General features: G+C 32.9%; 1 protein-coding gene across 1 annotated transcript; it reads left to right on the forward strand.

Moving 5' to 3' along the window:
• The first annotated feature begins 10,967 nt into the window (after window positions 1-10,967).
• On the forward strand, window positions 10,968-14,957 carry LOC126661702 (uncharacterized). Its single transcript, XM_050355563.1, has one exon. The coding sequence runs from the start codon at window positions 10,968-10,970 to the stop codon at window positions 14,955-14,957; it is 3,990 nt and encodes a 1,329-aa protein (XP_050211520.1).
• Window positions 14,958-27,568: the final 12,611 nt, after the last annotated feature.

The following is a 27,568-nucleotide window of genomic DNA, read 5'->3' on the forward strand; positions in this document are numbered from 1 at the left end:
TGAGTGGCGGCTGAGTTTGTGAAACAGAGAATGAAATTAGGTTAGGAATAGAAGAAACGTGTGGGCAGTAAACTACATATAAGGGAAGGAAAACGTAGCCAGAGATGCTGCTACACAAGAGATATTTCCTACTTCAAATTGAAGCATATAATAGGTTGGGCTTTTCATGCCAAAATAGCATGGAATGGTCTTACGTGGAGAGAAAAGTAAGTAAAGCCCATGCATGGCTTTCTTTATATGCATGGCATTTTTTATATTTTTTTTACTTTTGAAAAAAATAACTACATACTTAACACATTTAGTTAATAATAATAATAATAATAATAATAAATTATCTAAGACTTGACGGAATATAAAATTAAAAATTAAAAATTAATTATTTTAAAAAAATAATTTAAAAATACGGGATATTACAGTAACTCCTATAAAATATATAATTAAATATGTGCAGTTTCGTTAGTAATTAAAATTTCGTAATGGTGGTCTGTTGGCACAACTGCAGGTGCAGCCGGTTTTGATTGATAGGATTAAAGCTTTACAAGCTGAGGATCCACAATTGAAACGGATTATGGATGAGATCCATCGGGATGGGAATTCCGAGTTTGTTTTTGTCGACGGAGTTCTCAGGTTTGGTTCTAGACTGTGCGTTCCGGATTCAGATGGTTTGAGAGACCAGATTCTGGAGGAAGCGCATAGGTCAGCTTACAGTGTTCATCCGGGATCTACCAAGATGTACCATGACCTCAAGGGTACGTATTGGTGGAGTGGAATGAAGAAAGATGTTGCAGAGTACGTTTCCAAGTGTCTGACTTTCCAGCAGGTGAAGCTGGAACATCAGAGACCTTTTGGCTATCTGCAGCCACTACCTATTCCAGAGTGGAAGTGGGAGCGGATTGCCATGGACTTTGTTGTTGGTTTACCACGTACTCGACAAGGGTACGATTCCATCTGGGTGATAGTTGACCGTATGACCAAGTCAGCTCATTTCCTTCCGATCAAGGTTTCATATCCTGCTTCAAAGTTGGCTCAGTTGTACATCGATAGGATTGTCAGCTTGCATGGTGTACCGGTTTTGATTGTTTCTGACAGAGGGTCGGTCTTCACTTCGAGGTTCTGGAAAGCGTTACAGGAGTCCTTGGGTTCTCGATTGGACTTCAGTACAGCTTTTCATCCTCAGACTGACGGTCAGTCTGAGAGGACTATTCAGATGTTGGAGGATATGCTCAGGATGTGCATTCTTGATTTTCAGGGTAGTTGGGATACTCATTTGCCGTTGATTGAGTTTTCGTACAACAACAGTTACCATGCGAGCATTGAGATGGCACCTTATGAGGCTCTGTACGGACGCAAGTGTCGATCTCCTATCTGCTGGGAAGAGGTCGGCGAGCGGAAGTTGTCTGGTGCTGAGATTATTCAGATTACCTCAGAGAAGGTACCGTTGATAAAACGAAGGTTGGAGACATCTTTTAGTCGGCATAAGAGTTATGCTGATCCGAAGAGGAAAGACATCGAGTTTCAGGTGGGAGACTTTGTGTATCTTCGGGTTTCGCCTATGAAAGGCGTGGTTCGTTTTGGTGTCAAGGGAAAGTTGGCACCGAGGTACATTGGTCCCTATGAGATTTCAGAGAGGATTGGAGCTGTGGCTTATCGTCTGATTCTGCCGCCAGACATGTCGTTAGTGCATCCTGTTTTTCATGTTTCTATGCTGAGGAAGTGCATCTCAGATCCTTCACATGTGATTGTGCCCCAGAGCGTTGAGATTGACCAGGAGCTGTCCTATGAGGAACAGCCAGTTGAGATTGTCGATACGCAAGTGCGTAGGTTACGGAACAAGGAGATTTCGATGGTCAAAGTTCTGTGGCGGAATCATTCTGTTGAGGAGTGCACTTGGGAGACGGAGTCCGATATGCGGAAACGTTATCCTTTCCTCTTTCCTTGAGGTGCGTGTATCGTTGCTTATGTGATTTAGTTGATTGTTTCTGTACTTGGTGTGTTGTTATGTTTATTTGTTTATGTTTAAATTCGAGGGCGAATTTTTAATAAGTTGGGGAGAATGTAATATCCCGTATTTTTAAATTATTATTTTTTTACTTTAATTATAAATTTTTGCATTCCGTCAAGTTTTAAGTAATTTATTATTATTATTAATATTATTATATATTTTTATTTAATTTTATTTTAGTCGCTCGTTAATTCGATCGTGGTTCGATTCGTGTTTAGTGTGTATTATTAAATTTTTTAAAAAAAAAGAAAAAAGGAAAAAGGAAATTAGATATATTATTGAATTCATGCAAATCATGCACTCTTGTTTATGAGATACATAATTGGCCCATTGTGCTTAACTTGAAAGCCCATCACTGCATATATAAGGAATTCATATTTTTGTGCAGCAAACATCTTCTGCATATATACGTTTCCTTTCTTCCAACTTATTCATGTGATAAGCTTCTGTTTCACGTTTCTTTTCCTCACAATCCTACCATTTAAATACCAAATTTCATTAACCTAAACTCTTTCTCACATATTCATCAAAGTCTAGCCGTCACTTTCCTCTCAAGGATCCCTGAGAAATCACGCCGAAATCATTCTCACAGTCTTGGTGTTCTTCGTGAGTTATTCATCCTTAGTTTCAGTTTTGGTTTAACACATTACTTAGGTATTTTGATTCATTCTCTTTCGTTTCTAGATCGAAATTGATTCCGTTCGATCCCGGAGATTCTAGACTCGCGTATCTACGTTTCCCTATCTCGATTTCGCAAAACGGTACGTAATCGACCTCGTTTCAATCGCCGTACGGTTTATCGCTTTAAGTTTATATATCACTGCTCTTAATTTCTTAAGTTTCTGCCGATCCATTCTTTTTGAATGGTTGTGATCTCGTTATATTTTCTTGATGTTTAGATCCCTAGGAATGTTGTGAATCATAAATTAAATGATTGTGCTGTGATAAATCCGTCTGTTCATCGCCGCCGTGTTCATGTTGTTATTGCCATTCTTGTTTTCGTTGTGTAGCTATTGTTCTTATTTGATCATGATTTTGCTATAGGGTTGTGTTGTTGCTAGATTGAGCAATGTATATATTATGGTTGATTACCTAGTTTTCATGCTCTAGGTTAGATTGGTTTGATAACATGAATGGTTTGTTTGAGTTCTGTATCTTGATGTTAATGGCTTGGCGGGGAAGTTTTGCTTTAAACAAAGAAGATGGCTAAATAGCCATTTTGATTATTAAAGTTGTTTGGCAAAATCAATGGAATCCCTCTAGTTAATTACCAATTGAGTTGTTTTTTTAAAAGTAACTTTCGAATCTCGTTTTGATTATAAATTGGTAAATTGTAAACGTTTAGTGTTTTACAGCTTAGGTTAATATAATAACTCGGGTAATTATATTTATTTTCAAATATCAAGAAAATTGGCTAAATTACAATTTAGCCCCTGAATTTATTTTATAACTTAGATTAATATAATTACTCGGTAATTATATTTAATTTTAATTGAAATGTCAATTTGGGTAATTTGCAATTTAGCCCCTAAAAGTTTCTAAAAGCTTATTTAAGTTATGTTTTATCTTTTGGGACTTCTAATTGATTTTTAATTAGTAAATTAAGAATGAGAAATTTATTGGATTTTATAATTGACTAAAGTACCATTTAGTCCTTAGTGGCTAAAGTACAGTTTAGTCCCTATTTAGCTAAAGTACAATTTAGTCCCTAAACTCTTATAACTTATCTAATTACGTTTTTGGGTTGTAACTTGGGTTACTTGAACTATAAGATATTAAATTCTATTTTAATATAGATAATGGTTTTATCAAGTATTTTTAATTTATAAACTCGGGTATATAAAATTTATAAGTTTTGTTTGGGTTAGACTGTGGTCGCCCAATAAGTGGGAAGAAGCTTGGTAGTTTTTAATAACTCGGCTGACTCACTAATATGGATTTTAACTCGGATTTATTTAAATTAATTTATGTACCATTTTAAATGTGATTATATGATTTGTACCTTATAACTTGGGTTATATTTTGAATGCATTTAAAATAAGTGTGTTAGTAAATGTGACTTGGTTTTGTGTTGTACTGGTCCTATGTGGTGTCTAGTACTCTTTAGAGTTAGGGCCTGATTTTAATTATGATTTTAATATTTTATTTAGACCCGTCGACTGTTCGTACTTCAGAGGCGAACCAGAGTTAGATTGCTTGTCAGGATCACGTGGATTTAGCAAGCAGTGAGTTTATATCTCTATTTACCTCTTTATTAAGCAACTATTATATTTTGTATATATGTATATGTATAAACAGCTTTCGAACTGTTTTCGGCATTGTGGATTTGATTTGGAACGTGCTACTCGATGGGCATCATCGGGACTGCGTGCGCACCGGTAATGATTATGGTATTAAGGTAGGTTTGAGATACGTCTCACCTTAGTGAGGGAACCTGTGGAAGATACGTCTCCTGGGCTCACTATTTATTAAGTGATAGTCGGGGATCGGTTATTGAGATACGTCTCACCGACACGACAATGGATTTAGAATTGTGGTTTAGGGTTTCATTGATAATCCATAATGAAAATGTTTTATTAAACGTTTTAAAGGTTTTAAACTTAATAAATGTAAATGGTTATATTAACTCTACTCAGTAAATCTGACCCCGTTGTTTTCCCAAATTTTCCAGGTTTGTGATTTGAGCATTTGTCGATCTCCGTTTCTTCATTCCCGGAGGTTCTTAAAAGAGTCGAACTGTTTTAAACTCTTAGACCGCAGTAGTAGTATTGGATTATTTATGTTTTAGTCTTATACTTAATGTTTTAGACTATTGTTTGTTGATATAGTTCAACTATGATTTATCGCTTTAGCATGATTACAGTGTTTATGGAATTATATATATTGCCATGCTGTTAGACATTATTTGCAATAAGCGTATTTCAAATATATGTTGTTATACTGTACTGCTAGATTAGGCTGAAGTCTCGGTTGCCCCCGAGCATGTGATTTTCTGCAGGTTTAATTGATTTAAATGTTATAAATTGGTTATCCGCAAGGCTAGCTACGGGATTTGGTACAACCATACCCATACCCTAGCGCCGGTCACGATTCATGAAAATGGGTCGTGACAAGACGTGCTTCAAAGTTCGGTGCATGAGATATATAACTCACCATTACGTCATGACAAGATTTCCCTAGTGTAGAAACGAGTTCAACACAACATTCATGAGAAAGTGTGCCATTCAAGAACACCGATTTAAATATCTCATTTCCACATTTTTTTGTTGCATGACTGGCGCATACATCTAAGAAGTTGAACAATCCTGGGCGTGGCTCTTGCGCAGAAGTTGGTGCTCCTCAATCTAGTGCACAAGTAAACAGTGACATGCTAAGAAAAACAGCAACTGCTATAAGAAGGTTGTTAACTCCCGCCATTTGTTTTCGATAAAATAATATTTACTCAAGTATGTAATGAAGATATCTTTTATGGAGTAATTCTAGTGTTGCACATCAAACTATTTATATATACATGTATTTGTAACTCCTATAAAATATATAATTAAATATGTGCAGTTTCGTTAGTAGTTAAATTTTGGTAATGTGTTTTTAAAAACAAACACTTTTACAGGGTAAAATTAAAATATTTGTGCTAATTCATTACGTTACTTATATTTTAAATATCTACAAAACTTACTTATTTAATATTTATAATAAAGTTTGCCATTTAAAACTGTAGCAGCAATGAGCCTTATATATTTATCAATTCAATTCTTTAATAATAGTTTTAAATGAATATATATGTTTATAAAATAAATAGGGTATACAATTATGAAAAAGACGCAATCGGATGTGTAATCAACATATATTACATGGATTGATAACCTTTAGTGAGGGTTTAATGACATCATTTAGTGGGTTAATCTTAAGATTTAGAACTCGTTTTGGGTGGTACAGAACAATACTAGTCCAAATATATAAATATACAAGTCCACTAGAACTGTTTAATAAAAAAAATTAAAAGAATTATAAATGTGCAAATTGTGAATGTAAGTCTACTAAAATATGTTTCTATCATATACATATTAGAACACGTGAATGTAGGACTATAACATTATAATAAAAATTAAATTTTCTAATCTTTAATGGATAACACTTATATAAAATTAGAAAATGTCTTAGAATTAATTCTAGTGTTTGTACAAAACAATAATTCTTTTGTATTACGTAAGTGTAAGGCTTGAGGTAAGTACAAATTTAATTCTAATTTAATTCATATAGATTATGCATTAATAAATATTTTTAATTCAGATAATGTAAAATTTACATATGGTTTAGAGTAAAAGAATTTAAATGAAATAAGAAATGACTTAAATGCTTTTAATTTCTCAACACCGTACGAAATAATTCAAAAAATTAAAGAAATTTAAAATTATAATATCGGCAAATAGATATGTTCGAACTCAAAGAAATTATATAACTCTCTTGTTATGTAAAATATAAAATTAGATATTTAACCCAATTCCACAAAATTTAGTATGTAATTATAAATAATTACTTATGCCATTACAACGCAGAGATTTTATTACTGGTATACCGTATAAAGATTATTTAAACTGTAAATTTTGAGATTTATGAATAGGAAAAATTTAAAAAAATTCATACTTCTTTTATTAATTTAATAAAAACATAAGTCGACTATGCTAGTTGTTGCTTTAATAACATGACTAATACCTTATTTATTTTACTTATTCAGAATTTAATTTTGCAATGAATTTTATATTTTTAAATATACGTCCATTATATACACATTGACATATATTTTATATTTAAAAAACAATTAAATTATGTATTTGTCTTCTAATATTCCTGCTTGTAAAATGTGAGCATCATTTTTTCGATTTTTTTATAAAAAGTTTGATTAAAAAAAATGGAATTTCATAGTGCTATAATACAAAGTAATTGATATTATCCTATGTATTCCAAAACAAATAATAGAACTTAAGATGTTTTTATTATGTTTTATTTTTAAATTTTACAAAGTGATTATTACACTTTTCATTATTCGATGCGTAGCATAAGTAGTGCACCGTTTGGACATTGAGAACATAATTGACGAGATTACACGTGCTAGATTTTTATCAGTTAGCAATTGCCTTCGGAATAGGAAAACAACCAATGTATACTTCTTGTGATTTAGCCAAATAGTATTACAGACGTGCTTCAAAATTCGGTCCATGAGCGATATAACTCACCATTTCGTCATGACAAGATTTCCCTAGTGTAGAAACGAGTTCAACACAATTCATGATAAAGTGTGCCATTCAAGAACACCGATTTAAATATCTCATTTCCACACTTTTTTGTTGCATGACTGGCGCATACATCTAAGAAGTTGAACAATCCTGGGCGTGGCTCTTGCGCAGAAGTTGGTGCTCCTAAATCTAGTGCACAAGTAAACAGTGACATACTAAGGAAAACAGCAACTGCTATAAGAAGGTTGTTAACTCCCGCCATTTGTTTTCGATAATATTTACTCATGTATGGAATGAAGATATCTTTTATGGAGTAATTCTAGTGTTGCACATCAAACTATTTATATATACATGTATTTGTAACTCCTATAAAATATATAATTAAATATGTGCAGTTTCGTTAGTAATTAAATTCTGGTAATGTGTTTCCAAAAACAAACACTTCTACAGGGTAAAATTAAAATATTTGTGCTAATTTATTACATTACTTATATTTTAAATATCTACAAAACTTACTTATTTAATATTTATGATAAAATTTGCCATTTAAAACTGTAGCAGCAATGAGCCTTATATATTTATCAATTCAATTTTTTAATAATAGTTTTAAATGAATATGTATGTTTTTAAAATAAATAGGGTATACAATTATGAGTAAGACGCAATCGGATGTGTAATCAACATATACTACATGGATTGATAACCTTTAATGAGGGTTTAATGACATCATTTAGTGGGTTAATCTTAAGATTTAGAACTCGTTTTGGGTGGTACAGAACAATACTAGTCCAAATATTATAAATATACAAGTCCACTACAACTGTTTAATAAAAAAAATTAAAAGAATTATAAATGTGCAAATTGTGAACGTAAGTCTACTAAAATATGTTTCTATCATATACATATTAGAACATGTGAATGTAGGACTATAACATTATACTAAAAATTAAATTTTCTAATCTTTAATGGATAATACTTATATAAAATTAGAAAATGTCTTAGAATTAATTCTAGTGTTTGTACAAAACAATAATTCTTTTGTATTACGTAAGTGTAAGGCTTGAGGTAAGTACAAGAAATCTAAAACAATATCTTAATATCAAATTTCGGATAACGAATCTACCGTTATTATTTCCTAAAATTGATTAAAATTCACACCTTTATTATTTACTCAGAAATTATTTAGAATTATATTCGCCCTTCTCAAGGAATTAAATATTTTCACATGCAAATTTAATTCATATAGATTATGCATTAATAAATATTTTTAATTCAGATAATGTAAAATTTACATATGGTTTAGAGTAAAAGAATTTAAATGAAATAAAAAATGACTTAAATGCTTTTAATTTCTCAACACCGTACGAAATAATTCAAAAAGTTAAAGAAATTTAAAATTATAATATCGGCAAATAGATATGTTCGAACTCAAAGAAATTATATAACTCTCTTGGTATGTAAAATATAAAATTAGATATTTAACCCAATTCCACAAAATTTAGTATGTAATTATAAATAATAAGTTCAAATTTAAGTTGAAACTGATTCGGACCTGACTCGGGTCCTCTAAATGTAATTTATATGGATTATTCCAGATTTTTCGAAAACCACATAAAATTTGGATCAACATTAAGAGTTCAACTCTTTTTAAAAAAAACACGATGGTTTTCTCTCAAAACCTGGGAATAAACCCTAAACCTAACTATGAACAAGGATTGATTGATGGCAATTCTAACACTTTTGGGGATGGGAAAGGTGCGGATTCCTCATCTTTATCTAGGAGTTTGATATATTTCGAGAACTTTCCGCGCACTTGGAGATACCGTGACTTGGAGAAGGTGTTTGCACGATATGGGGTTATTGGTCGAGTTTCGTTGGCAACAAAACTCACCAAACGGAACTGCAGCTTCGGTTTCCTGAGGCACGATTCGGAGAAGGATTTAGCTTGGATTTTAGGTCAACTCAATATGATATCCATTGGCAAATTCAAACTTAGGGCTTTTCGTTCTAGGTTTCCGTAGAAGAAGTCGGATAACCTTAAGCCAAAAGCTGTTGTCGGTCGTGCTTCACAACCTATGGTACGAACTGTTTCATCTCCAGGTTGGAGGGATAAGCGGTCGTACAAGGAGGTAACATCAGGGTCAGGTCCTGTTATGAATGAATCGACAGCAAGGGTTTCTGGTACGGACCTGAAGATAGCTATCTCCAATGAGAATGTTATCCTTGATACCGATGCTTGGATGTCAAGATCGATTGTAGCAAGGGTTACTGATATCAAATCTGTTCTAAAGGCTAAGTCATTACTTATTAATCAGGAAATATCGTTTGAAAAGATTAGTTTCATGGGTACTAATCTTGTTTTGATTACCTTTGGAGATAAATTGGAGGCGGATAATTTTATGGATGTTAATAGTCTAACTCTTGCAGAATTTTTTCAATCCTTCTGCTGGGCAAAAGATTTCAAGCAACCGTTTGCAAGATTAGTCTGGGTTTCTATATCAGGGCTGCCCCTGTATCTATGGTCATCAGAGGTATTTATGAAGATTGGAAACTGTTTGGGTGAGGCTATCTCTGTTGATATTTCAGACCGACTAGACGTTGGATCTGTCCTTATTTCTAGCTCGTGTAGTCACATTAATCTCTCGATAGAAGTATGCATAGGTGATGTTTCACGGGTTATCTTTGCTACTGAATCTGGAAAGGCGGTGTCTTTTGAGAATGACGATAGAAACGAAAACTTGGAATTGCACGGGTCTGAAACGAGTTTTGTTCCAAACTCAGTGGAAGTTTTAGAACAATCTGTTAATGTGAGGGAGAAGCCTAAAGCAGCGGTAGTGGAGATTTCTAATCAGAAGTTTGGGGAGTCTGTTGCTAAATGTTCGGCTAGTGAGAGACCAGAGGCTGTCTTTATTGATTTTAGTGATCTGGGTAACAATTATAAGCCCCGTAGAGCAAGTACAGGAGGAATTAGATTGGCTAAGCGTTCAAATTTGCTTGAAGAACAACCTATGGCATTTCTTAATAAAGCTATAACAGGAAGAGCTCAACTTTTCAATGATAAGGGGACTGATATGGAGTTGGAGAATCGTGTTTTAATTAGAGAACAACCCAGATTTGCTAATCTAAACAGCAAGGAGGTAGGAAGTGAAAAGGGTACTATTATTGTTGATGAGAATTTGCAGGAAACGGTACATCTTCCAATCAGGAATTTATTGGAGGACCTACACGAGGTTGCGACTGTGACAGTACCTATAGCTGCTACCCAAACAGCTCCAAAAATGATAGACATTGACAAAGAGGGACTTGTATCGGTTGATATTATAGCTGATGAGGGCTGTTCAGAGATGTTAGAGGTGAGATTGACGTTCAGCTTGTGATGGATAGCGTTGTTTTGATCCAAAACAGATCAGCTACAAGAAAGTTAAAGAAAATTAGTTCAATGGGAGACATCGTTTCAGGCTCTAATCTTCAGTTGGATTCTCAGAATGAAATTTCTGATACTGATATTGCTAATATGAGTCGTCAACATGTAACGGTGAGGAAGAGCATTACTTGTTCAACGCCTGAAGACGAAGCGGGGAAAACATGGCAAATTGGTCATGATTTAGGCATTTTCAAACGAGAAACGAGATCAGCAACTGTGAAAAAGTTGACTGAAAAGGTGAAGTCTAGCAGGAAGCGTCAACAGGTTTGAGTTTCTTTTGCTCAGGGTTATTTTTATTTCCATGTCGATGCCGCTTTCTTTTGTATCCTGGAATTGTAGAGGAGGGCTTTTGTTTAACAGGAAACAAAAATTCATTCGTGACTTGGTCTCCACCCATAAACTTGCTTTTATCGGTTTGTTAGAATCTAAAAGGGAGCTAGTGGATGATTTTCTTGTGAGGAAATTATGGCCAAACTTGGATTTTATGTTCGATTGGATTCCGTCTGTTGGTGCTTCAGGTGGTTTACTCTTAATTTGGAATTCTGTGAGTTTGAGTAATGTTGCTATTTCCAAAGGTTCTAGATGGATCGCTATGGATTTTCTTTTTCAGGGTGTTAGCTGTCGCCATATCCTTGTCTATGCTAGTAACTTGGCACCAGAGAGATTATTGCTTTGGCAGGAGCTAGAGTCTTTGTTGAGTTTTAATGGCACCATTCTTATCAGTGGTGACTTTAATGAAACTATTCATCCAGAGGACAGACTGAATGGGGTTGGGTACACGCTTTCCATGTTGGCTTTCAGCGATTTTGTGAACAATTCGGAGTTGATGGACTTGCCACTTCATGGTAGATTATTCACCTGGCAAAATTCACTCTCCAAATCGCGTATTGACCGTTGTTTGATCTCTGCAACTGCAGGTACTATCTGGCCTTTCATGTCTCTCACTGCTTTACCTGGGAATCACTCAGATCATGTTCCCCTATGTTTTCGGTCAATGAATATTATTGATTGCGGACCTAAGCCTTTTCGCTCAATTGATGCTTGGTGGGATCATACAGATTTTGCTAAGTTTGTAGAGGTTAGCTGGCTGTCAGTTTGTGAGAAACACACTAATCTCACTTTGAGATTAAAAGAGCTTCGGCACTGCATTAAAATTTGGAACCAAACTATTTTTGGTGACCAAAATAAAAGGATTAAGGAGCTTACAACAGAGATTTTTTCGAAAGAAGCCGCAGCTGACCACCACGCGATTTCTGAAGAGGAAAGGATGGAGATTGGAAATCTTAAATCTGAGCTTTGGAATGCGGAGAAAAGGGCAGATTCAATTTGGCTTCAGAAGTCTAGAGTAAATTGGAGCAATGCAGGAGATAGAAATACAAATTTTTTTCATAGTGTCGCCTCCAAACACTATAGAAATAACCATATTTCTAGCATCCAGGTGGAGGAGTCTGTTTTTGAGGAGCCTGCAGACATTCGGTTCCATATAAGAGATTTTTATAAATCTCTTTACGGCCAGCAGGATCAGATAGATTTTGATCTCTCGGGGCTGCTTTTTGACAAAATTTCCGATGTTCAAGCACAGGGGCTGATTATGCCTTTTAGTGAAGTGGAAATTTTTAAAGCGCTTTCGTCTTGTGGTGAAAGAAAAGCTCCGGTACCCGATGGGTTTAACTTCTACTTTTATAGAAGAGCTTGGGTATTTATGAAAGGCGTTTTTTTGGAGTTTTTTGCTGACTTTCATAGTTCGCATTCGCTTCCATCTGGCATCAACACTTCTTTCATGGTTTTGGTTCCTAAAGTGGCAGGATCTTCTAGCATCAAGGACTATAGACCGATAAGTCTAGTAAATGGTTGCTTCAAGCTTCTCTCGAAGACTCTTTCTCTGAGACTAGCGCCTTTACTTACTAAGGTGGTTTCTGATAGTCAACATGCTTTTTTAAAAGGCAGAAGCATTTTGGAATGTTCCATGATAGCCAATGAACTAGTTCATTTGGCCTCCAGGAGAAAAGACAAGCTGTTAGTTCTTAAGCTTGACTTTCACAAGGCTTTCGACAGTATAGATTGGAGACACTTGATGAGTGTTATGAAGAGTATGAATTTTCCTGCAAAATGGATTGAATGGATGTTTGCCTGTCTCTCCTCGGCAACAACAGCAATATTAGTTAATGGCAGTCCTGTGGAGCCAATTAACTTAAAAAGAGGTGTTCGTCAAGGGGATCCAATCTCTCCTTATTTGTTTGTTATTGCGGTGGAGGGGCTGAAACGCATTCTAGACAAATCGGGTGAATTGGGGTTTACTAGTGGCTATTGCTTTGCAGATGATCAGAATCCCATCTCGTTGCTCCAATTTGCGGATGATACATTACTTTATCTCCCTTTTGATATTGAGCAGCTACAGAATCTTACTAGAATCCTTCGCTGTTATGAAATTGTTTCTGGTTTAACTATTAATTTCCATAAAAGCTCTATTATGGGAATTAATGTTTCTAATGATGATTTGTTTTTAGCGGCTGAAATGGTTGGGTGCAGGATTGATTCTCTGCCTGTGAAGTATTTGGGTCTACCCTTAACCGGGCGGAAACTTGTTACGGGTACATGGGATCATGTGATTGAGCGATTTAAATCGCGTTTGGCTTTATGGAAGGGCTCTCTGCTATCTCCTGCAGGTCGGTTGGTTCTTATAAAGTCAGTTCTCTTCAGTATCCTAGTTTATTTTATGTCTCTTCACAGCATGCCGAATACTATTTTTAAGAAAATGGAATCATACATGATTCGATTTCTTTGGAAAGGGGATGTGTCAAACCGGGTTCTGAGTAAGGTTTCGTGGAAGACTATTTGCCAAGACTATGATAAAGGGGGTTTGGGCATCACTAACCTACATATCAGAAATCAAAGCCTCTTATTTAAATGGGTGTGGAAATTGAGGTGTGGCAACGATAATTCTCTTTGGTTTAAGGTTATTTCTACTTGCTCGTTAGTTATAAATTGGGAGTGCCTTCTTAACGGGGATGCCAAGAAATTATCTTATATTTGGAAAGGAATTCGAAAATCATGTTGCTTAGATAATTTTGCATGGGATATCTTTATTGCAAATATTAGATTTGACGTTGGCAGAGGCAATTCTATCTCTCTATGGAATGATAATTGGATGGATAATGGTCCGGCTTCTTTTTTATTCCCTAGGCTTTACAACCTTTCGAACCAAAAAAGAGCGTTTATTGATGAGATTTGGACTCGAGGTTGGCGTTGGAGGCGTCGTTTGCGAGGATCAGAGGCCTTATTGTTCCAACCGTTACAAATCATTTTTGGTCGCCTGAATAGTACACTCACTACTGATGATGTGGTTTTATGGAATTCTAATTCTGGTTTGTTTTCTCCAAACTCATTTTGTAGGTTTGTAAACAGAGCTATCCTTCTGGATAGAAACCATAATAACACAGGTCTGAATATAAATGTTGAAGCAAATGATATCAGACCTGCTGCTGTAAACGTTTCTTCAAGAACTGCTGCTGCTCACCGATTTTTTGCAGGAGGCGGGACTGGATTGGCGAGTGAGGCTGTCTTATCAGGTATGGATATCACAGCTAGGAGGTTTGGCCATTTCCACGAAACTGTAGCTGCTATTCAGTCCTCACGACCACCAATTGAAGAATTGAACACTGATGCTCCTCATCTTTTTGCTTCACGGTATCAGCTAGCTGCTGAAATAATTGTGGAGGACAATGGCAATTCAGTTAATAGAGATGTTGCTACCCATGTTCAAAACAGTACCATTCCGTTTATGGTCGTTTGGAAATCAACAGCTCCTCCTCGAGTTAAGTTCTTCATTTGGCTTGCTTTACATAATAGAGTTCCGTCACTAGATTTTTTGGTTAGACGTACTATTATTACAATGGATAATTCTTTGTGCTCTCTTTGCAATGTTGTCGAAACGCAAGCACACATTCTTATTCATTGTGATTTCGCTAGAAGTATTTGGAATGGTATACTTCAGAAGATTGACCTGACTTGGATTTTTCCGGGTACATTTGAAGACTTCATGATTCAATGGGAGAGTATTGTTCATAGAGGTCCGTATCGAAAACTATGGCAGACTTTATGGTTTCTTGTGATTTGGGAGTTATGGAAGTGCAGGAATGCCAGAGTTTTTTCAAACTCGGTCACTAATAAGGATACAATGATTTTTAATTGCTTCATGAAAGCAGTCTTTTTCTTTAAAGGTTGTAATAGAGATTTTTCTTATTCAGGGTTGTATTTTTTTAGAAATCCTTATGCCATTTTGTTCTCGGATTCTTGATTTTGCCGCTCTCTAAACTGTAGCCTCTAGTACACCTTTCGTGTGTCACTTCTTGTGCGAAAGTTTAGAGTTTTAGACTCTGCCACTCTATGTGGCTTTTTAATATACTATTATTCATCAAAAAAAATTATAAATAATTACTTATGCCATTACAACGCAGAGATTTTATTACTGGTATACCGTATAAAGATTATTTAAACTGTAAATTTTGAGATTTATGGATAGCAAAAATTAAAAAAAATTCATACTTCTTTTATTAATTTAATAAAAACATAAGTCGACTATGCTAGTTGTTGCTTTAATAACATGACTAATACCTTATTTATTTTACTTTATTCAGAATTTAATTGTGCAATGAATTTTATATTTTTAAATATACGTCCATTATATACACATTGACATATATTTTATATTTAAAAAACAATTAAATTATGTATTTGTCTTCTAATATTCCTGCTTGTAAAATGTGAGCATTATTTTTTCGATTTTTTTATAAAATTTTCGATTAAAAAAAATGGAATTTCATAGTGCTATAATACAAAGTAATTGATATTATCCTATGTATTCCATAAAAAATAATTGAACTTAAGATGTTTTTATTATGTTTTATTTTTAAATTTTACAAAGTGATTATTACATATCACGACCCAGTTTCATGGATCGCGACCAGCGCTAGGGTATGGGTATGGTTGTACCAAAACCCGTAACAAGCCTTGCGGATAAAAATCAAACATACAAAGTAATATAACAACTTAAATATAATTACTTACATTAAATAATAAATAACCAGAGTTAAACAAATAAGTATGCCAAAGCATAAAATAAAGCCAGTCAGACCAATCCGACAAACATCTAATATAATATGGACTTCTAGTTTACTACTGCGATCTATGAATAAAAATCAGTTTGACAATTTATTTAAAATAAAATAAACCTCCGAAGAATAAAAGGATCGGAGTGGACCAACTTTCAAATCATAAACCTGGAAAATTTAGAAAAACAACGGGGTCAGATATACTAAGATGAGTTCGCAATACTATTTACATTTATTAAGTTTAAAACCCTTAAATCACAACATTTTATACTAATATAATATGATTATGGAAATACAGTATTGAAATGATCCCAGCGTGAGTATGACATATCATACCGAAAAATATAAACCCAGAGTGAACGGGAACAAATCCTCGTCATATATATATATATACCAGCGTAAGCAAGACTTTAGTCTGCCGATTCCCAGAGTACTTACCGGTGCACACAGTCTCGATACAAGCCTATCGAGTAGCTCGTTTCAATCCAGATCCATAATCGCTTAAAACAGTTTAAAAGCATTTATAATATTAAAATAAATTGCGGTACTTAATAAAGCGGTAAATAGCACTACAAACTCACTGCTTGCTAATCCATGTGAAAACCTGACAAGCGACAAAACCTGAATCGACTCCGAAGCACGCACAGTCGACATAGGACTAGCACAATACTATTAAAATCTACCCCTAACTCTATAGAGTACTAGACACCACATAAGACTAGCACAATACCGAATCAAGCATAAACGTAGCCAGAATAGAATGAGCAAATAATCACGTAATGACCCGAGTCAAAAATGAACCACATCGAGTAGCACAATCAAATAAATAAATAAGCCAAGTCTATTGGGTTCCGCTTTAAAATCCGTTCCTGAAAATATTACTTAAATAATAAATAAATAATAACTTAAATCCATTTTCTCAAATATTGGGTTAGCCGAGTTACCAATAACTACCAAGCTACCTCACATGTCGGGTGACCCAAGTCTAACCCGACCCAAAATATTTTATCAAAATATAAACCAGAGTTTATAATTCCCAAAAATCACTTTAATAAAATAAACATAATCATATCCAATTATAAATCATAGTTTACAATTATAGAATCAACTTGATAAAATAATAAATCAATATTTAAAACGGAACCCAATAGCTTTAACTTCAAGTAGCCCAAATTACAATCAAAAATTTAATCTAAAATAAGTTAAGAAGACGTTTTAAAAGTTAAAAAGTAACTTTAGCCAAAATGACGCAACAAGCCATAATTTTTGAAAACGATAATTTTCCAAGTAATTATTCGATTAAAAAGATTAATCAAATGTCATTTCAATATATAATAATCAATTTAAGATCGAATATTATCTTTATTTATAAAATAATACTAACTAATTACTAAATTGGAAATCAAAATGATATTCGAACGTTCGGTTTCAATCGTCAATTAAAATTAATCAGTACCCTTTTTATTACTCAAAAGAATCAACCAATCAAAAGAACCAAACCAATTATGAAGGACTAATAAGTTTAAGGGATCCAAATATTATAATAAAGAATAACAGTCTAAATTAAATTTAAGATTATACTCAAATATAATGTTGATATTTTAAAAAAATAATATTATAAAATATTACCGGTTATCTGATGTAATCAAAATTAGAAATATTCAATTTGAATAAAAGTAATATCATAGTACTGATGGTAATTATAATTATCAGAGATATTTATTTGTGCAAGTATTGAGGTATTAAAAATGTAAACGAACAATTTAATGTTGTATACGCAAATCACATAATAAATCATAATATAATTGGTCTTCTAAAAGAACAGTTTGATGAATACTAAAATTATAAACATAATTACTTAATACTATTATTACAAATCTAAAAGGATGAACTGATGATGTAAACGCAGAACATATGATAAATCATAATTTGGTCTTCTTTTAATAGCATTTAGGAGACAAGTTTTTTAATAACCCATAACATATATAGAAGACAAAAAGATAATGGACATAAAACATAACAAAAAAATTAGAGATATTATAACCACATAGACATGATTAAAATGGTGGCTCACGGAATTTTAAAGCAAGTACAAAAAATAAAGGATTAAAGGATATGACATTACCTATATTATGATTGTAGACGAAAGAAATGAAAACTGAAAATAATTTGGACAGTATCGCACTCCGCCGTCAGAATAATGAAATGAGAATGTCTAAGTTTTGTTCTTAAATTAGGGTAACAAAAGTAAGGTTACACATATATAAATAAAGGTGAATTAGGGCTAAAATATATTTGGATGAGTTTTAAAAAATATTTATTTATAAAATTTTATCTCAAAATTCAAATTTTAAAATATAACATGTGGAAAAAAAACCGAGAATAAAAATATGGGATATTACATTACACTCTTCATTATTCGATGCGTAGCATAAGTAGTGCACCGTTTGGACATTGAGAACATAATTGACGAGATTGCATGTAATACCCCGTATTTTTATTTGATTTTTTTTTTCTTCTGGAAAACTTGCGGTAATAATTTGAGTCGTTCGTTAATTAAGTCGTGGTTCGATTCACGTTTGTTGTATTTGAGTCGGGTTGGTCCAATAATTATTTAAGGCCATGAAAGCCATAAAGCCCATGCATGCTTTAAGTTTCATTATTATCTTGAATTCTATTGGCCCATGTATTTCTTTTCTTCACATCCATACAAATGATTATGAATTAATAATAAACCCATGCATACAGCCCATTAAACTTTCATGCTCAGGTTAAGTCCAAAACCTTAACTATTGTTTGAAAAAAAAATGTAGTGCTGCATTACTTTTCTTTTTCTTTATTTATAAACTTTTTTTTAACCTTTTAAAATCGTTTTAAAATCCTAATTCATTCCACACTTTACACAAATCCTAGCCGTCATTTTTTCTTCATGATTCGCTGAGTTCATACGTCCAAAACTCCTCTCCAACTGCTGAAATAATTCGCATTGAATAGGAATCCGTCTCGGTCGTAGTAGACTCAATCATCTACAGTCTTAAGCCTTGAAATCGTAATTTGGTACGTTAATCTCTTCGTTATTTGAGCGGTCGTGTTATCGTTTTAAATGATATTGTTGGCTGCGTTACTTCTTTTTGGTTTCTGCCAATTCTTGTTCTTTGCTATGGCCATATATATGTTGTCCTTAGAGTAATAACTGTTAGGGGTTACCCTTAACCAATTAATTATTGATTATTTAATTTTCTTTTAGTTGGCCTTGTTGTTTGATATAGAAACTAAATATTTTGTTTGGCCTTGTTTACATCGTTAAGCTTTTGTTCGTTGATGATTTTATGGCAGTATGAACACTTAGGATATGGCCGTTTATATCCTTAATTTTCTGTCAGAATGTGCTCACTTGGTTTGGTTAGTGTTTGTTACAGTTAGTATAGAGTTCCTCATTATTATTATTTTTCCTTGTGTTCGTGGTGAAGAATTGGCGGGAATGGGGTTGACTTAAATGAGTGTTGCTTTTGTCCCTTGATTCAATGTTATGGCATTTAATGGGTTAATTTATATGGGGGTAGTGGCCATCGTTCTTTTAATTGAATTCCTTATTATTAGCTACTGCTTGTATTTGATTTCTTGATTTTGGTTTATGAAGATGATGATGTGGCGTTGTATGATTGGCTATTATAATTGATTTTTGGCTAAATGGTGGTTTTAGTCATTGAATTCTTATGTATTAAATCCATTGATTCCTAAACTTATCTTTTAACAGTTTTAATTGATTTTTGATTTAAATTTACAAAAGTGGCTTCGACTTATTAATTAACGATTTAAATAATAATATTATTTATAATTTGAAATTACTTTGGGCGTTAATACTTTAAATTTAAATTAATATTAATTTTATTATAGTTTATATGTGATTTTATATATCAACAATATTAAATAAGAATTGGGGATTTTACTTAATTTGAAAGATTGTCGAATTAGATATATTATTTTTAATACCTATAAATAATATTTGAGTTATTTGAAAATTAAATTAATAATTATTAATAATTATTATTTAATTAATAATTTGAGATTTTGGCTTAGCGTGCCAATTTGGCTAAATTTGTAATTTAGCCTTTCTAATTATTTATTGATTTATTTAAGAAGATATTTTGCCGGTAATTTTTAATTACTTGAGTTTCAAGCTATTGAGTTCTATTTTGATATTAATTAATATTTTATTTAATATTAATTATAAACTGTAGTTTATAAACTCTGGTTTTATGGTTGGGTCGGTTTGAACTTGGGTCACCGACATGTGGGCTTAGCTTGGTAGTTTTGAAAAACTCGGCTAATCCACTATTTGAGGAATTGATTTTATTTATCAATTAAATATTATTTTAATAATATTTTCGGATTGGATTTAAGTGCGAACTCAATAGTCTTGAATTAATTACGGCATTACAATTTATTTGAGAATTGTGTTTCTTTGTGATTTATCTGGTTATTTAATTGTGCTAGTCCTACGTGGTGTCTAGTGATCTTAGAGTTAGGGGTCGTACGGATATTAACCTATTTATTATTTTAGACCCATCGACTGCTCGTGCTTCGGAGTGTACGCAGGGTTAGCTGTTTGCCAAGATCACGTGGATAAGCAAGCAGTGAGTTCATAGTGCTATTTACCGCTTTATTAAGTACCGCATCGTATTTTAATATTATAAATGCTTTTGAACTGTTTTTACGGATTATGGATCTGGATTGAAACGAGCTACTCGATAGGCTTGTATTGAGACTGTGTGCACCGGTGAGTACTCTGGGAAACGGCAGACTAAAGTCTTGCTTACGCTGGTATATATTTTTGACGAGGATTTGTTCCCGTCCACTCTGGGTTTATCAGTATGCTATGTCATACTTACGCTGGGATCATTTCAATACTGTTTATCCATAATCATATTATATTAGTATAAAATGTTTTGATTTAAGGGTTTTAAACTTAATAAATGTAAATAGTATTGCGAACTCATCTCAGTATATCTGACCCCGCTGTTTTCCCAAATTTTCCAGGTTTATGATTTGAAAGCTGGTCCACTCCGATTCTTTTGATTCTTCGGAGGTTTTTATGTTATTTTAACTAGTTACTGTTTTCGAACTCTTAGACCGCAGTAGAACTAGTTTATTATATATTATATTGATATTACACTCTGGGATTATCGATTTGATCGATTATTTATTAGAACTGTAATATAAATTGCTATACTTAGGTTGGAGTCTCGGTTGCCTCCGAGCAGTTTTCTGCAGGTTAAAATATTTAATTGTTTTCCGCAAGGCTTGCTACGGGTTTTGGTACAACCATACCCATAACCTAGCGCCGGTCACGATTCATGAAGTTGGGTCGTGACAAAGTTGGTATCAGAGCTTTGGTTTCAAACCAAGGACATTTGCTTGCTATGTGTTTACTCTGTTAGGTCGTTATTGAGTCATAGGTACTACTGCGGAATTAGGTTCATGTCTTGTCTTTGAAACGTCATCTTTTGATTTTAAAAACTTTCTGCCTACACCGATAGGATTGCGTCGAGTCAGACATTATTTATGCTTTGATTTGATGTTTTTATTTTATTACATTGATGTTATTTCACTTGGGTGATTTAATTGCTTTTGATTTATCTGAAAAATCTTATGTTGGTAATTTTCTTTAAGTCATGCTTGGGTATGATGTTATTTCCTTATCATGTTGATGATGCGTTTCACTAGGTGATAATACTTTGGCTTTTATGCCTTTAATGATGTTGTTGACGTTAGATTATTTGTGAGTATTTCTGGCTTTGTCCTTGAGTTTTGATTTCTAAAAATTAATATTTTGTCAGTCTTTGACATTGTTTTGGGTTTAAATGATTTTTGACCGAAAAATCTTTTTCACGTTTTATGAATTACGTTGTTGTCCACGTATTGGTTTCAAATTACCATAAGGATATTGTTTTTGTCTAACTGGTGTTTTGACGCAAAAAGTCAAATGGATAGTCTGAACACGACACCCTAAAATATTATTTTCAGTATCTTGCCAGTAAAATGAAATGCGTTTATTTCAAAGTTTTACATTTGACTAAGGATTGGAAAAGGGTTGTTATTTTGAAAATAAAATGGAATTGTTTTAAAAAAAATGTTACGTCTAGCTCGGTATTTTCAAAATGATTATTTTGAAATAATATTTTTTTAAAGGCGATACCGATTTGATAATATAACATTAATTTTGTAATTTTACTATATTTCGATTTATCAAAGCTTTGGTGTTGGTCTTATGCTTGATTTACTAATTTTGATTGAAGCCAGTATTTCTGAAAGATTGTTAAAGAATAATTATTATTATTTTTTCACTTGGGAGATGAGTTGATGTTATTACTTTGGGTGAAGTCGAGCTACCTATTTTAAAAATATTGAGATTTATTTTCAAAAGACGTTTCTTTACGGATTTGAAAATGTGTTGCATACGTTTTATAAATGGATATTATGGGTTTGACTTGGGTCACCCAGATTTGGAGTTGAGCTTGGAAGTGGTAATCACTCGGCTAACTCGATGATTTTAAATTGAGGCGTTTGGGAACAATTATATCTATTGTTTTATAAAAGAGGTTTTTGGAAAATGATCTTAAAACTGTGGGGCTCGACACGAACTTGAAACCTATTTTGTAAATTTTATTTTTTTTATCGAAGTGGATTTTGATAAGTACTTTTGACCAGTATCTTTATTAATTTTGATTTGAGTTGATGTGTTGAAAATGTTATTGTATAAGTTATATTTTCCTTAATTTCGGGTTGTTTTGAGTTTTCACCATGTCGGTGGGAACTCATTGGCCATATAAGATGTTGCATGCTTAATTTTTTTTTTTTGGAATTACATTGGTTAGCTACCCAAATGAGCAATTGTTTTACTGCAAGATGCTTAAGTGTTTTTCGGATGTGTGATCAATTCTTGACCTATACTACTGTGTTATTATTCTTGTCTATAGTGTTTGATTAAGTTATGCCGTATCAGTTTTGTCCTCGTGGCCTCATTGTGTGGAGTACCACGTGAGTTTATTTCTCGCTAGTATTTCTTTGGCCTAGCTTTGATATTGGTATCGATGTGCGTTTCGAACCTTTGTTTTGACCCTGCAATTAGTTAGATGTTCTAATTGGTTAGTTGGATCGAACGTTGGACTCTGAAAATCGAAGTTATTAATTTTGTCATCAAGACATTTGAGGAGCGATTCTCAAGAGCTGTTTGCAGATTCGAATTTCGAATCTGTCCTGGCCAGAGGAAGGCGATTTGAGTTACTCAGTACCGGTGGAATGATTCTACTCGTGAGTGCTTACCTCGTGCGTGGAATTTCGAGCGATATGCATTTCTAGATCGAGTTCGTTGTGATAAATTATAGTATCAAAATCTTTTGGCTTTTGGCATTCTGGAAGAGGATGTGGAAACTGTATTCGAGGTAGATCAGTGTAGTAATACACTGGTGTTTTCATTGGGTAGATCGGTGAAACATCGAAACTGATAGTGGAGCTGTGAAGGCATTCGTATTGTTTGGTGTCTTTGGAAAAAAATTCAATTTGATTTGAGGAAGAATTCGTTATTAGGTAAATTTTAGTTTCCTTGTTGATGTTGGGTTATTTCGTTAATGACGATACAAATTGGTGAACTAGGATAATGGAGATGGGCAAATATGTTAAAATGGGCGAGTGCACGTCTCACAAAGTGTAATGTCTAGAAAATGTTTCGAGGAAAACTTGATTTCAAATGCTAAATGGTTAAAGAAATTGAAATGTTTTTATCACGTAATTGTGCCCAGACATGTCGTAAACATGCATTTGAAATGCCACAAATAGGAAACTGCATCGAGCATGATCACTAATTAAAAGAGAAATAAATAATTGATACATGCATTTAGAACATTCATCACAACATTAAATGATTAAGGTTGAATGCAACTCTTTGGGGATGAGAGCTGTCATCACCCTGGCGCACAATTATGTAAAATAAATTTTATCAATGGGACTTTTCAAGAAAAATATTTTTTTATAAACTCGTGAGTCATATTGTGAAAATGGTGTTTAAAAAGTTATTAAATTTCAAACGGTTTTGAAATTTTTAATTGGTTGAAAACTAGACAAATACTATGTGCTGACGGTGGTGGTTTTGGAGAGGTTGCTCAGTAAAAAATTATTCTATTCTGTTCGAGTATCAGTAATTAGTAAATAGGAACTATGGTTATAAGGTTGTACTCGAGGTTTAGTTCGGGTTTAAGAATCGTGTCAGCTTAGAGTATTTAATATTTGATAAGTTTTGATTTATGGAAATCGGTTATGCTCCGCGTGTTTATTTACACTGAAAGACTTAAAAGGGAATTTTGTTTTTCAGATTCGTTTTCGGTTCAAAAGTTTTGATACTGATATGAAAATTTTTCGTAAATAAAGGAATTCTTATTTGTGAAAATTTTAACATTTTGAGAAGTGAAGAAACTTTATCAGTTTTGATTTAAAAATAGATTTTAAGATTTTCTAATTGAACGATTTTATAATCATGAAATTATTTGAAAGTAAGGTTTAGTTATATTCAAATTGAGAGTATTTTATTTTGTTGATACATTTACAAATAAAAGGACTTTTCAACGAGTTAATTATTTTTAATTGAAAAATGAAATTAAACTGATGATGTTAGTAATTTCAAATTAAATGCGGATGGTATTATTATATACTTATTTTTTTTATAAAATTTTGTTTTGAGCAAAACCAATAAACCGATTGACTGCGATTTGATCTAAATGATCTTCGGTAAGATTCGAGGTGTTAGTGATTGAGAAAAAAATTGGAGGATGAAAAATTCTGTTATGAGAAGTTTGAATTATGTACTCTTTAGATTGGTTGAACCGTAACGATTCTAATGGTGTTTAGTTTTCAGCCGTTAATTGTGAGGGAACATTTAATCAGGATGACATCTAGATTTGATGTTAAGTTTTCTCTTATGAGGTATTTGGTGTTGTGACCACTTTAAGAGATATAGAGTATAGGCGTTAAGGGATGTAAGATTATTTTCAGTAAAGAGTGTTTGTAGGTTTTCGGTTTGTAGCTTTAGAGTTCGGTTTAGTAAAATTACGATTTGAAATTTTGGGGTTGTTCCTATATTTGTGGTGTTGCTTGGTAGTTTTCGAGACTTGAGTTTGTTCTTTGAAATTTTCCTCGTATAGCGTATTGATTATTTCTGCCTGAAAAAAAATAAATTTTTAAATCTTTCACATGTGGTGTTAGGAGAGTCGTTTGAGATATCAGATTTTTTTTAACTAAGAAATTTTCGCGTATGCGTGTGGTGAACATTCGAATTTTTGACTCAGTTTAAAATTTGAAGTCGTATTTCTATAAGTTGGGGAGAATGTCCGTAATATTTTCAGCGTATGTTCGGTTAAATTATGTTTCGTTTCGCTTGACTCTCTTTTAGTTGTGTTGATAATAGAATTACCTTGGGTGAGAACTTGGTTTAATTATTAAATTTTCGATGGTGTTTTGCTAAGGTTGATTTAGGCGGTTTTTATTTCGTTTCCGTTGAGTTATCACCTTGTCACAGAGTGATTTTTGGAATCAGAATTAATATGCGTAGTTGTCTCTTTCGTTCCGTTGCGAACGTGTTGCCCCGTATTTTTTTTGAGTTACGTGTGATTTTATACGTGCTATAATTGATTTTATATTACTTTGCTTTTGTGGTAAATTCGAGGACGAATTTTTAATAAGTTGGGGAGTATGTAATACCCCGTATTTTTATTTGATTTTTTTTTCTTCTGGAAAACTTGCGGTAATAATTTGAGTCGTTCGTTAATTAAGTCGTGGTTTGATTCACGTTTGTTGTATTTGAGTCGGGTTGGTCCAATAATTATTTAAGGCCATGAAAGCCATAAAGCCCATGCATGCTTTAAGTTTCATTATTATCTTGAATTCTATTGGCCCATGTATTTCTTTTCTTCACATCCATACAAATGATTATGAATTAATAATAAACCCATGCATACAGCCCATTAAACTTTCATGCTCAGGTTATGTCCAAAACCTTAACTATTGTTTGAAAAAAAAAATGTAGTGCTGCGTTACTTTTCTTTTTCTTTATTTATAAACTTTTTTTAACCTTTTAAAATCGTTTTAAAATCCTAATTCATTCCACACTTTACACAAATCCTAGCCGTCATTTTTTCTTCATGATTCGCTGAGTTCATACGTCCAAAACTCCTCTCCAACTGCTGAAATAATTCGCATTGAATAGGAATCCGTCTCGGTCGTAGTAGACTCAATCATCTACAGTCTTAAGCCTTGAAATCGTAATTTGGTACGTTAATCTCTTCGTTATTTGAGCCGTCGTGTTATCGTTTTAAATGATATTGTTGGCTGCGTTACTTCTTTTTGGTTTCTGCCAATTCTTGTTCTTTGCTATGGCCATATATATGTTGTCCTTAGAGTAATAACTGTTAGGGGTTACCCTTAACCAATTAATTATTGATTATTTAATTTTCTTTTAGTTGGCCTTGTTGTTTGATATAGAAACTAAATATTTTGTTTGGCCTTGTTTACATCGTTAAGCTTTTGTTCGTTGATGATTTTATGGCAGTATGAACACTTAGGATATGGCCGTTTATATCCTTAATTTTCTGTCAGAATGTGCTCACTTTGTTTGGTTAGTGTTTGTTACAGTTAGTATAGAGTTCCTCATTATTATTATTTTTCCTTGTGTTCGTGGTGAAGAATTGGCGGGAATGGGGTTGACTTAAATGAGTGTTGCTTTTGTCCCTTGATTCAATGTTATGGCATTTAATGGGTTAATTTATATGGGGGTAGTGGCCATCGTTCTTTTAATTGAATTCCTTATTATTAGCTACTGCTTGTATTTGATTTCTTGATTTTGGTTTATGAAGATGATGATGTGGCGTTGTATGATTGGCTATTATAATTGATTTTTGGCTAAATGGTGGTTTTAGTCATTGAATTCTTATGTATTAAATCCATTGATTCCTAAACTTATCTTTTAACAGTTTTAATTGATTTTTGATTTAAATTTACAAAAGTGGCTTCGACTTATTAATTGACGATTTAAATAACAATATTATTTATAATTTGAAATTACTTTGGGCGTTAATACTTTAAATTTAAATTAATATTAATTTTATTATAGTTTATATGTGATTTTATATATTGACAATATTAAATAAGAATTGGGGATTTTATTTAATTTGAAAGATTGTCGAATTAGATATATTATTTTTAATACCTAAAAATAATATTTGAGTTATTTGAAAATTAAATTAATAATTATTATTTAATTAATAATTTGAGATTTTGGCTTAGCGTGCCAATTTGGCTAAATTTGTAATTTAGCCTTTCTAATTATTTATTGATTTATTTAAGAAGATATTTTGCCGGTAATTTTTAATTACTTGAGTTTCAAGCTATTGAGTTCTATTTTGATATTAATTAATATTTTATTTAATATTAATTATAAACTGTAGTTTATAAACTCTGGTTTTATGGTTGGGTCTGTTTGAACTTGGGTCACCGACATGTGGGCTTAGCTTGGTAGTTTTGAAAAACTCGGCTAATCCACTATTTGAGGAATTGATTATATTTATCAATTAAATATTATTTTAATAATATTTTCGGATTGGATTTAAGTGCGAACTCAATAGTCTTGAATTAATTACGGCATTACAATTTATTTGAGAATTGTGTTTCTCTGTGATTTATCTGGTTATTTAATTGTGCTAGTCCTACGTGGTGTCTAGTGATCTTAGAGTTAGGGGTCGTACGGATA

This window comes from Mercurialis annua, linkage group LG8 (genome assembly GCF_937616625.2).
Source record: "Mercurialis annua linkage group LG8, ddMerAnnu1.2, whole genome shotgun sequence".
NCBI classification, from domain to species: Eukaryota; Viridiplantae; Streptophyta; class Magnoliopsida; order Malpighiales; family Euphorbiaceae; genus Mercurialis; species Mercurialis annua.